Genomic DNA, 13693 nt, shown 5'->3' with positions numbered 1-13693 from the left:
AAAAAAGAGTTTAAGCCAAACCGGTTTAAAAGCATGCAACATGCAGCAGATATCACGTGGGGGAAGCAGCACTGATGATAACTGGGAACTACGTGTACTTATCAAACTCCCAGCTGTCTTGAATGCTTTAAGCTTCACACAGGAAAACTTAAAACTACACCGTTACAACATAGACATGGGTGTCATGTCCACAATATCCAAACAGAACATTTCCTGAGGAAAGGACTGGTGCATGGAAGAGGACGGTTGGCACATTGATCTACTTTTGGTTAAATGGAAAAAATTAAACCGACCCTTGATCCTGATGAGCCTCATATATTCCATCCTCTATTAACAGGCTGTTTAACGAAAACAATTAGTTGGTTATAGCCCTACTACGAAGCACCTGCCTTCTTTAGTTGGGACCTAAGCTTTAGGGACCTTAGACTAATTCAAACTTTAAAAGAATATTAATGTGGGGACTTTCATTTTAGAAAACAAAATATTAAAGAAAACACAAACATTCACAGACATACCAAGGTCACAAGTGTCGGCAGTTTTCACTGATGAGATTGTCTAAATGGTAACTGTCAGCTACACAATTATCAGACATGCAAAATAAACCCAAACTGCAATTTAATGTAATTAACAAAGAGAAAACAAACCATCAGTGGCCTGCAGAACGGTTCCAACAGGAAACTAATCAGTTGTGACTGGATCATGTACAATGTCCCCAGTGTTTCAGGTGTTTGTCAATGGAGACATGTAGTTGCCCTTTGTTTGGATTTATGCAAGACACTGATGGTAAACACCAACATTAGTTGTAAATTAGAGATAAATCAACTTGCCTAGCAGAACTTTAGCATCCTCGACATCAAAATCACCATCTCCATCTGTATCGTATGCCACCAGTTTACCTACAGCAGTAATAAACACACATGTAGACTTTGTTTGTTCTCACAGTAACTACACAAACACGTGACAGCTGGATATTTACATGCATCAGTGAACACAGGCGGACACTTAAAGACATGCACCAAGCTTGTGTGAGACTGGCCACTTGTCATCTTCCGTCTCTTTCCAACTTTTAGCATGAGCAAACGGATCCTTCATAAAACAGATAAATTGTGCACTCCTTTTAATTCATTCATTTTTAATCAAATGGGCAGGTTGGCCCAGGACACAATCATCTGAAAGCTTGGTGAATCCCTTTAAATGCAAGGGAATATAGGATCCATGCAGGCAAGATGGGTAAAGACAGGACGTGGCAACAATCAGTGCATTTGATCTAGAATGTATATTACTATAAAATAAAAGGTTTGTTTGAGGGACATTAATGAACACTTGGAACTTAGGAAGTGGTCTGGGTTTAGGATCAGTAGTTTCAAAAAGGTGTAGGGTTAGCTAGTGTCTGCCAGCTACAGTGGACGGGATGGACATGAGGTTTGAGCCCTGGATTTAAACCAGCTGAGGCAGTACATTATTCACACATTCCTCCAGCTAAACAAAGAACACAACTTCCACCAATTCAACAAAAAGCATGTCATGTTTGATATGGCTTGTGCTCAATGATATCATTGATCAATTTCTAAAAATAAAATCTTATCTTTTTTCTGCTTGCAACATTAAAAACAGTTATATTTTCAATCTGTGTGAATATTTCCTTCATAACTGCCTTTACTTTTTTAGATTCAGGGCTCTGAGAAGTGGGTGTAAGGGAGAGAGGAAAATATCCTGAGAGCACAACCAAAAGGACACAGGACAAAAACCAAGAATGTAAATAATGTTTTACCTTGCAAGGCGTCAGACAGGTTAATTTGAAAGCCCTTAGCCTTGTCTGCATGCAAAAACAAAACACATATTGGAATAGCTTGATTAAGAAATAAGACAGAAGAGATTCATAATTCCCATAAATAATTGAGTACTATACAAACATGAATCATTAAGGGTGCAGATTAGTGGCAGACATTATTCTCTGATCAACAGTACAAATCAGTAAAAATACATTGTTAAGGGGCGGGTGCAGTATACATTGCGGTCCACATGCCACGGACCAATGAGAACCGTATTTGAGTTACATTGGAGAGTCAAATAGATGTTGGTCATGAAATGGTACTGTAACAAATGAAAGCCCCTAACAAAACTTAGGTTGCAGAAATGAATGGAGGATTTGGAGCCATAATGTCATAACCATCCAAGGAGGACCAACCACAAGCTATGAAGCGGTGATATGGTCTCCTGTACACACAATGATGACCATATGATATCATCCTTGTTTTAAGAAGGAGCACCCCATTAACATGAGTAAGTGTACATCCTGCTCCACGGGTCGCCTGCTCCGGGATTTCAAACCGGACCGACATGACAGCTCGTTTGGAAACTTACTGCTTTGTATCAAAAATGGTTCACTGAAAATGCGTTCCTGCCACAGAGTTGCCAAATAAGTCTTCATTTTTAGATGGGCTGGTAGATTCCTGGAGGCAGCGAGGTTTATGTGACAAGTAACTGTTGTTTTATGGTCACAATCAATGCCAGACCGGCTTCAAGGGACTACAGATACAAATTAGTTGTAGCTACAATCTGGTACAGTGCATTTATGTTTTAACTCTACATGGTCCCTTTTAAATAAGAGATAGATAGATAGATAGATAGATAGATAGATAGATAGACATACATATATATACACACACACACTGGTTTAGTTCCCCCCCCCACCCCCCCTCCCTCCTCCCCTTTATACAAGGATTTTGTGAAACGTCAGAGGGAATGGATGGGAAATTCACTTACTGAACTGGAGACCAAGGCTCTTAACTAAACTTTTTCCACCATCGTCCCAGAACTAAATACACCCTAGCTTACAACTGTCATGAGGTCAGTCAGGTGTGTGTTAATATTGTCATGGAGGTTTAATAGGAACTGTGTGCTACACAAAATTCCCATTCATTGTAAAGTTCTTGATCCAACTTCATTTTTCCATTCTCCCAATCTAAAATTTTTGGGGCCCCGGGACATCCTTAAGGTCGAGCCCTGTCGGAGCCACTGTTGAGCTCCACTGTTCATCAATAATGATCCTTGATGGTATACGAGCCATGTTGTTCATTTGCTCAAATGTATCACAGTCTGACTAAAAAGGCATGCAGCTTTATCAACACAATATTGACAATGTATTAAAAAATGTACTGATGTTCTAGTGGCATTTTTTTCTTTCCCTTGATTTGACCGATTAATCTGCTGCCATTGTGGAGGCTGAGTTACATCCTATTTTCATAAGTATTTGGTGGCGGATTGAAGTAGATTTGTATCAGGTTGGTAATGAATGCTAATGTCATGTTAGTGCTCTAACAATGGCTCATATCATGGTTCTTATTAAACAGCTGAAGTCGACTTCAGGGACAGATGACAGGTGCATGTGATTGTGGACAGATGATATACAAGTATGAAGAAGAATGCTAAACTAGTTGCTACCACACATTTCCAGCAAGGTGCATTAGATGGAAAAGACTACAGAAAGGAAGAACATATTAAAATACTCTGTACTCCAAATGTAATTGTGATGCATCAAGTACTCACCAAGGACTCCCTGATAGTCCACCAGGTCGAAGTAGACCACGGCGACAGACGTCCAGACCCCCAGCAGGGCCAGCACAATGAACCAGGTGAAGAAGCTGCTGCTGCTGCTGGACCCAGAGTCGGCCTTCTTCCCATTCTTATTTGCTGATTGGGTTTTAGTACCATCTGCAACATAAAGACAGTGTATAATGTCAGACTCACTAGTTCACACTTGTCGTTTTATAGAGGGACGCATCATTTTTACGTGCCGTGCATTAAAATAGGAACATAAAATCCTATGAAAAAGCTTAGCAAAAGTATCACTTTTGCTTGTTTTTACCATGGGAAGTGCCTTGAGCACCTTGTAAAGCGCCATACAAATAAAATGTATTATTATTTTATTAGCACAGTGTGTGTGCGTGTCAGCATGGAGAGAACAAATTAATTTAAACATTTTATAAAACAGAAAAAAAACTCATCGAACCAAGAAATCATAGTGGACCAAGACCAAAACCACCCATTAGACTCTTCAGTTGTAGGATCTTAAGTCTACCTTTTGACTAAAGTATATTAGTTGTGACTTTGATCTAGGGAGGTAACGCTATGCGTGTTCATCCCTAACCATGAAAGTAAGAGATGTTCGGTACATTGTCGCAAAGCATTCCAATACCAGCTATCCTCCTGCTCCTGTAGGCAGGAGTAGCCTTAGAAAATTCTGAATGTAACTGCACAACAGCTGATAGTACAGACAACAATGTCAGCATGGGTGTAGTCTGAGCAAAGGTGCCGAAAGGAGGGGGTAGGAAGTAGGGAAGAGGCCACTGGCTCACCCACTTTGGCGTTGGGAAAGTGTGATCCATCACAGAATGGTCTCTACTTTTTGCTATGCCACTGGACAAAGAGTGGAATAGACAAAAACAGACCCACATGTAACCTGTTTAAAATAAATCTAAATATACCAATTAACTGGAATTAGCATGGGTGGTTTAGATGGATGGATGGATAGATACATACTTTATTCATCCCCAGGGGGACATTTGTTTGTGGCAGCAGCAAGTATACCTTTTGCTTCACTTTTTCCTTACCCCAATACTCAAGATTAATCCTTAACTCCTAAACGGGACAAGAAAGGCTAAGTGCCAGTTGGACAGATCTCACATTAACTACAAAGGATCATTAAGATACAATGAGACGTTAGATTTTAACACTTGAATCATATGTCATTGGCACTAATCCTTCAGAATGGCTCGGGGGAAAGGAGCAGGGGTGTTGGGAATTCCATGGGTGCCGACATCCCACAATGCATGATGGGTGAAAATAGTGGCAGAGAGAATGAACAGGTGTTGAAGTCAGTTACATAGTGCTAGGTCAAACTCAGAAACATAATCAAAGAGTAGAGATCGAAAATAGCAAGGTATATCAAAGATACACGGTTACCTCTGAACAATACACAATCCATTGATACCCTACCATAATAAACTCAATACACTGACATCAAAGTTTGAGTAACAGATGTCTAGTTAAAATTGTCCTGCTCAAAGTCCACTGAAAGAAACCTGAAATAGACAGCTCATCTGCTTTTTTCTCCACTCACGTATTTATTTGGTGCCAGGTTCTTTGTTCCAAGACTCGTTTTCCCCTTCTTAAGACAGATAAAATGGCTGTGACATCATCTGCAACTACAAATCCAGCGAAAACAACCCGTCATCAGTACTCCTCACTTAATGCTTAACCCTACAGCCACCCACCCAACCAACCAGACCCACCAGTGACCTCCACACTCCTCCTTTGCCTTTCTCAGCTCTCTTGTCAGTAACCTTTGAAGCTTTCCTCACCTTGCATTTCCCCAGCTATCACCATGGGGATCGCAGTGACAACAGGAGATGTGGCGGACTCGACTACGGTCGCTGGATCACCCATCCTTCACCTGACGGCCTAGGAAAATGGTATCTCTCCCTACTAGTCGCACCTCCTCCGTCTTGCTTTCTGTCCCTCCCTTCTCTATTGACTGGCTTTCTTTCTCTTGCTCATCTGTCAGTAAATCCTTGCTCTCGGTCACTATTTTCTCTGAGCCCGATATGGCGCCGGAGGTCAAACACAGATATTTATAGTGCTGTTAGACCAGCTGGCCCTGACACACAGAGAGAAGGAAGAACAGGCTGAACGGGCACTGCCAGCTTTAAACGACTGCCCCTTTCCTCTGACTAATCCTGAAGATCTTGCATTTTCATAGAAGAAAGAGAAACTTTGCGACAAAAACAGAGTTCCGTCTTTATTTGGCAGTTACTGTAATTGACCCTTTGATTCAGTTTTATTGCAGGCATTTGTAACTAGGGATGGGTATCGTTTGGGTTTTTTCCCAATACCGGTGCTAAACCGATACTTTTAAAACGATACCGGTGCCTAAACCGATACTTTTTTATTGCCAAGGAAATTCCTTTTCTTAAAATTGAACAATATATTAACTGTTTAAAGTATACTTTACATATAAATACATACAACACACTTGTCTTCAAACTACAGCTTCAAACCTTTTAATTTCAAACTATAAACAATATATTTAAAAAAAGAACAGACACAAGCATCAGGTGGCCTGATGGGACCGTGTGCAACAGAACTCAGACACTGTTGGATTCTACAAACTGCTGCTTTACTGGACTACACGTCATCATTAATATCAACTGGGAGAGATTTGTTCCAGCAAGTCGAGGACGGACCTTCAAAAGCTCGTGCTCGTGTCTGCAGCGATCGCTGTGAGTGTTGCGTGAGCGCTGGAAGCCACGCCCCCTCGAGCCCCGCTCTGCATGCAGGCGGACGACAGAGAGTGGAGGAGTGCGCTCTGATCCGCGCTATTTTAATAGTATCGATACATCAAAATCTTATTGTTTTCAACGTACGGGCACTGCGCTACCTTCTTAGTATCTATAAACCGAGCAACATTACACAGTAGTGTAAAAAAAAAAAAAAAAAAAGTATTTAAATCGGCTCAGGCACCGGAAGAAAGCACCGAAATCTGCGTTGCTTTTCGGTCCGGTAGATACCATACGTGTTGGAACTCGGTACCCAACCCTATTTGTAACACACAACCTTTCACTCTACTACTGACGTCCATTTAATTTCATGAAAGTCAAAGACCTATCCAGACTGGACAGTTGTGATAACAGCATCATACTAAAATTTCACCACATGATAAATACATTTTTATGAGCCATTTTATTTATGTGGTGCAGAAGCATTAAAACAAATCTAAAACAATGAAACTGCACTTTGGCAGCAACCAACATATGGCTACACAATTACGGAAAAAATGATAATCAATTTCGATTATTCATCACAAAGATTCATTGATTTTAGGGACAAAATGATCTACAATCATGCTACTGCTAATTCAATTCAATTTTCATATAGCCCAACATCACAAATACAAGTTTGCCTCGGAGGGCTTTACAATCTGTACACATGACATTCCTGTCCCGGGACCTCACATTGGATCAGGAAAAACTCCCCCAATAAAGATAGTAAAAACCCTTTCACAGGAAAAAAGGGGAAGAAACCTGAGGGAGAGCAACAGAGGAGGATCCCTCTCCCCAGATGGACAGAAGCAATAGATGTCATGTGGCCAGAATGAATAACTTTACGGAGTTACAGCACATTCAATGAGTATGACAGAAATTATTCATATAATGAGTAGGGCTGGGTACCGAGAACCGGTGCCAGTATGGCACCGGTTCCAACACGTCCGGTACCTACCGGACCGAAAAGCAACGCAAATTTCGGTGCTTCCTTCCGGTGCCTGAGCCGATTTAAATACTTTTTTTTTTTACACTACTCTGTAAAGTTGCACGGTATATAGATACTAAAAAGGTAGCGCGGTGCCCGCACGTTAAAAACGATTATTGAAATCGCGCGGATCAGAGTGCACTCGCTGCTCTGCTCTCTGTCTGCCTGCATGCATGCAGAGCGGGGCTCGAGGGGGCGGGGCTTCCAGCGCTCACACACACAGTGCGCGCACACAGAGATCGCTGGAGACACGAGCACGAGCTTTTGAACGTCCGTCCTCGGCTTGATGGAACAAATCTCTCCAGTTGATATTAATGATGACGTGTAGTCCAGTAAAACAGCAGTTTTAGGATCCAACAGTGTCTGAGTTCTGTTGCACACGGTCCCATCAGAACACCTGATGCTTGTGTCTGTTCTTTTTTTAAATATATATTTTCATAGTTTGAAGTTAAAAGGTTTGAAACTGTAGTTTGAAGTGTGTTTTGTATGTACATCATCCATCAGCAGGGCCATGGCAGTAGTACGTTGCTAATGTATAAATCGTGGCATCAATACTGTGCTCATGTACTCAGACCACTACTCTGATTCCACTGCATGCAATGCATTGCCGTGGACACATGCAGCCCCTTTCTCAGGAAGTCTCCACCACATCAGTTGGTTAGCTGTGGGGTCTGTCAGGGTTTATGAGTACGACACAGCAACGTAACAGCTGTGAACGGAGCATTGCAGTCTGTGTACAGTTTATGCATCAGTGTAGAAATACTGCTATGAATTGCCACTTGCTGAGTAAAAGGGAAAGGCGTTGGCCAAGAAGCAAACTTAAACAATGGCCCAGGCTCACTTAAGGTGGGCTGAACTTTAAAAAAGGTGGACCGGATGTCATTTAGAAATGCAAATCAAAGGTTTTGACATGTGTTTCGAAAATTACTTAAAATCGATAGATAATCAAAATAGTTGCCAATTAAATGAACTTTTTCCTTGATCAACTAATAAATGCAGCTCTAACTTCTCCCCAACGTACAGGTTCTGGATGGACAGTTAATATCATTGATCCTAATCTGACTGAAGGTGGGAGAAGCACTGACATCACTTCAAAGAGCAAAGAATGAACAGCATATTTTGTGACATATTGCACAGGAATATCTTTGCTTATGAAGGCTATAAATGGGTACCGGTCAATAAATTGCAATGCCAGAATTCTTTAACTGATACCAATCAGAGCTGTCAATCTTCTCAAGCCTCATAATTTGATTATGATTCACCCGTCAACAATTCTCATGCATCTCATTGTGTCACATGAATATTCCATACTACTGAACGTGAACATTTGTTATCAATTAATTCAAGAAGTCAGATAAATCTTAACCCTATGGAAAAAGGGAAAACGTTTTGTGAAATCCCACCTACAAACCCATAGGCCAAAATATCCAACATATGCGAATATGGTTGGACAATACTAAATATTTGAATCAATTCATAGATTATATACAGTATATGTAAAAGGTGCAGCAACAACAAACTGCGTTGAGCAGAATAAAATGACTATGCTATTTAGGGCTGCAACAACGAATCGATAAAATCGATTATCAAAAGTGTTGGCAACGAATTTCATTATTGATTCGTTGTGTCGCGCGATTATTACGGGCAATAAGAAGAAGAGCGGAGCAGAGCAACTGGCCGGCCAGCGTTTCTGAGATTGGAGTGAGACACGAGAAAAGCTGAGGTTGTGATGTTCTCAAAAATAGAAGATCTTTGACAAGTCGAGTCTTGGCCAATCAGTGTCTTCATGCTCCTCAAACTTGTTTTTAATGGAAGCTACTAGTCAGCTTGCTATCGCGTTAGCTAACGTGTTTGGGTTGTGTATTGTCGTTAAAGTTCCGTTATGTTCCGTTACAGTTCAGTCTTGCTTGTAAAAAAACTGTAACGTGATGAAACATGCCGTAACCCCCCCGGTCTGGTTCAGTTCACGCTGTCACTCGTTAACGTTAAACCGGCACACCGGCGGATCTGGCTTTACTCAAAGTAGAATGAAGCAAATCACGTCGTTGGGCTTAGCCAACAACGTGACGTCGTGGTCATAAGAGACCCAGAATGAAAGAGTTTAAGGAAGAGGACGCTCTATATGTAGCAGTACAGCTTCCCTCTGTCCCAGAATTTCATACATATTGATAAAGCAGGGTATGTAAATGCAGCCTCTGGAGGGATCAATTACAGTAAAAAGGGCTCACATTTGGCAGATGTAAAGCATAGATGTGTATGTTTTTAGTGTTAGTCCATTTTGTTGTTTTAATTAACAGCTCAGTGACGTTCAAGGAGCAACCTGTTTGTGCTTTCTGAAGATGTTTTGCACTGTCACTTCTGTTTTTGAATAAACGGTTAGAAATGAACGCTTTTTTGATAAAAACATTTTTTTATCCGATTCATCGATTAATCGAAAAAATAATCAACCGATTATTAAAATAATCGTTAGTTGCAGCCCTAATGCTATTCATCATCATTTGCTATAGAAACCCGGGGCACGAGCACTTACTGAAGTAGTACCTGCATGGTGACATATCTGACAGCAAGAAATTCAGGTTTACACATTCATGTCATTGTTATTCTACTTAGCAACACAGCATACCAGTGAATAGGAGACAAATGGGGTTAATCCTTGTTCTTCTCCTCCCAACCCAGTTCAACAGCAGACACCTCAAGAATGGAAAACAAGCCAACTGCCTTAATCTAGCATACACAGTTTTATATGCACACACACACACACACACACACACACACACACACACACACACACACACACACACACACACACACACACACACACACACACACACTTCTGAAGCTCAGGACACATTGTTCAGCTGGAGCAGTTTCTCAGTCTTATGTAAGGTCTGCTTTGCACCGCCTTCAAACTAAACTTCTCTTCCCTCTGGCTTTAAACAAGTGGGAATGTTCCTTAAGGGTGGGGCTCTCCAGACACCTCACGGTTCCAGTCAGAGGGCCTAGGTGAGATTATAAAAATGATTATCCATTAATCTTGATGCATCAAAATGTTTTAACTCCCTGTGGACTTTTTTTTTTTTAAAAGATGAATTTACTTCCACTAACTTTAATTAAATATTAGTAACAAATAGAAGTGTCACATTTTCAGCACTGCAAAAACAACAAACAAGAAAAAAAATAAAATGGGGCCTGCAGCAGCATCCTAGTAGTACAAACACAGACTTCAGCATGTTCTGAGTCATAACATGCTGCTCTTATTCACCAATAAATAATAAAGACTTCTCTTCAAAACAAACCGTCCTGTTATATCAAGGAGCATTCAGCTCTCAGACAGAAGAAACTCTTTCTGGAACTATACAGACAGTGATACCATGCATGTTTATACCGACACATGCTTCTGCACTGGTTTCTACCATCCTCCCAGCTTTCCTCACTGACTCAGTGTGAATCCAATTCAGGATTCGTTTTGCCCTTTGAGTTTCTGAGCATTAGCTAGTATTTAGTAGGGGGGGGAAATCGATACAGCATAGCATCGCAATATTTTGCGTGGCAATATTGTATCGATACACGGAAGGCAAGTATCGATCTTTTATTATATACACATTATACAAATGTTGTTCCTAGAATAATAAAATCAATTGCTTTTTCAGTCCACTAGATGGTGCTGTGGGGTTTTCTGGTGAGGTTAGCGTGATCAGTAGGAAGTTGGTCAAAACAAAAATGGAGACATCGGAGAATGAAATCAGAAATACGCTGTTTTTTTTTTGTTTTTTTTACAAGGAAGGGAAGAAAGACATGGATATGACACATGTGATTTGCAAGCAGTGTCGTATGAAGATTAAATACTTTGGGAATATTACGAACATGAGGGCTCATCTCACATGCCACCATCCAGAGATAGCGTTAACCAATGACAGCCAAGCCAACGCTAAGTCGACACACTTAGCGTGACAAAGCTACCTTCCAATTCTGAGTATGGTAATCCAGGACATGGTAAAACCGTACACCCCAGCTCGTTCGCTCCGTTTCTGCCAATCGGCTTGTAGCTCCGTCACTGCGAGCTAAATACTCAAAGTCACGACTGTTTTCTGTCCTGGCTCCTCAAAAGGTGGAATGAGTTCCCCATTGACATCAGGACAGCAGAAACTCTCTACATCTTCCGTCGTGAACTAAAAACACATTTTTCGACTACACCTTGAATAGGGACGGTAGCACCGTAGCAGCACTTTAATGGCACTTACTGATAGCACTTTGTAGTTTAACTTTATTGAATAAAATTGTACTTCTTGATTCTTGTTGTTCTGAGTTTGTACTCATGGTTGAATGCACTTATTGTAAGTCTCTTTGGATAAAAGAGTCAGCTAAATGAAATGTAATGTAATGAGCGATGACTGGCGACCGCTCACCGTCTCACGTTCTCCAAACTAGAGCAGTACACGCAAGTCACACCGGGCGCTTCCAAGATTGGGCGTTTCCATTCAGTTAGCGGGATACCTGCAGCATGTGAAGCGTTTTGCTCACACGCTCAATCGGGCCTCACATCGGGCGTTAACTCTGTCAACAGCAGCCATGCGCATAACCGGCTTTTTCAACACAAGCACGGTGGCAAAACACGCTTTGGAGACAAAACAGAAATACCTGTAATAGTCAAGCAGTCCACACACGTTTGCATTCATTAAAGTTGGACTATGTAGACTGTAATAACAACAGTTCAGTTTATCAGGTGCATGCAACGGTTATGACTGTTGGTCAGTTTGTCCTATTTTGCTGCAATAAAAATGATTGAAGTGAGATGAACAGACTGAAAACTTTATCTTATTAGATCAAATATGTTTACAACGCTTTCCTTTGGGGACAATTTGCAGTTGAAAAAAGGTAATACATTGCAATACTCAGCATATCGCTGTATCGTGATAACATTGTATCGTGACTTAAGTATCGTGGGAACTCTAGTGACTCCCACCCCCAGCATTTTGCTGGGGGTGGGAGTTATCTTAGAACGTAAACAAGACGCATATGTATTACGTCTGTTGTGTTCAGGGGCAGCAGTAAGGAACCGACAGACCGGCGTCACAGAGTTGTTACAGGCGATCATAGCGTTGACAATCGCATTTGAGAAATGTCTTCAACTAAATCAAAATGTGGATGATTGACATCAGCAGACAACTACAGCCACTTATTTAGTGCAGTACTTTACTGACGGTGACAGTAGTACATCTCAATGATGGCAGCCGGGATCTAGGCACTACAAAAAAGGCAGAAAACAAAATAGATGCATGGCTTCGTTGTAAGAAGTCCCCAGAAAGTCCCAAGTATTAGCTAGAGCTCTGTGCCAAGCTAACTAGAACGATATCGCTGGCTCACTGCAAACAAGCTGGTTGTAAGCTGAACTACTATACTTGTTATAATCATGGGCCATTCCTAAAATATGATGGTACTGTAACATGACAAAATAAATGACTGGTTTCTGATTTGCTGCCTGGCATCATGGCATAAGGACACATCAAAAACATATCATTCATCCCAGTGTCCACAGACTAGATCTAGAGATAGTTTTATGGTGTTGGCTTAATTAAAGAAATTTTTTGGATGTGACAACACATTGTTCTTGGATCCTAAATGAGGTACGAGGTAATTGCTTACGTTTGTCAGCAATTTGTATATTTAAAAAGCAATCTCAAGCCTTCCCATCTTCATGCACATCATATTTAAATATTGCAACACATTGTTTAATTGCTAAGTATTAAAAACATAGGAGAAAATATCAGCAATCCTCTGATGGCCCAGAAAGCTCCCCGTTCTTTTTCCACACATGGTGTCTGGCCTAGTCTTTAAGGTCTGTACAGGAAACAGGGCAGAGATGGCAGCTGGGAACGGCAATGGAAGCTTGACAACAATTAAACCCAGTATGTCACATTGTCCTAGAATCTTAATACCAAAGGTCAGAGAGATCAGTCTGCTCACCACAAGGTTTTAAAGAGGTTAGTGTTCTCAGTTCCAATTTATTGATTCAAAAGCACACAGAATGATGCAGCACCATGCTCAAATATGGGAAGTTTTCTATAGGAAGGATTTAGATAAGAACACGTTCTGCACATGCAAAGAACACAACACAGCATCACATGTCCGTCAAGGCTTTTACCCTTCCAGCTGTGAATACTTCAGCAACTCCCAGCCATTTGGAGAGGGGGCGGGGGCTGAGGGATTGAAATGATACATGGTGTAGAAAGGTAAAAAGAATGCATAACAAGTGAGAAAAGTGCAACTATATCAACATAAATCAACTGATGCAGAGATATCCCCTCCCATATCACAGTAAGATCACAGATCCATGATTCATTTAACCAGAAGATCAGCACATCTGAAAGTTCAGACTGAGATGTTC

The 13693-nt window shown here is 41.1% G+C and overlaps 1 protein-coding gene across 1 annotated transcript in view; it reads right to left on the bottom strand.

Moving 5' to 3' along the window:
- The window catches only part of asph (aspartate beta-hydroxylase), a 31426-nt gene that overhangs the window by 15699 nt on the left and 2034 nt on the right, over positions 1-13693 (bottom strand). Inside the window, exons 2-4 of the mRNA XM_079226504.1 lie at positions 3550-3714; positions 1772-1816; positions 828-896 (exon numbers count right to left, since the gene is read on the bottom strand). Coding sequence (XP_079082630.1) covers positions 828-896; positions 1772-1816; positions 3550-3714 — 279 coding nt within the window. The remainder of the gene's footprint in view (positions 1-827; positions 897-1771; positions 1817-3549; positions 3715-13693) is intronic.

This window comes from Taurulus bubalis (assembly GCF_910589615.1).
Source record: "Taurulus bubalis genome assembly, chromosome: 1".
In the NCBI taxonomy this organism is placed as follows: Eukaryota; Metazoa; Chordata; class Actinopteri; order Perciformes; family Cottidae; genus Taurulus; species Taurulus bubalis.
The sequence above is the reverse complement of the archived record's forward strand: the minus strand, read 5'-3'. Positions and strand labels throughout refer to the sequence as shown.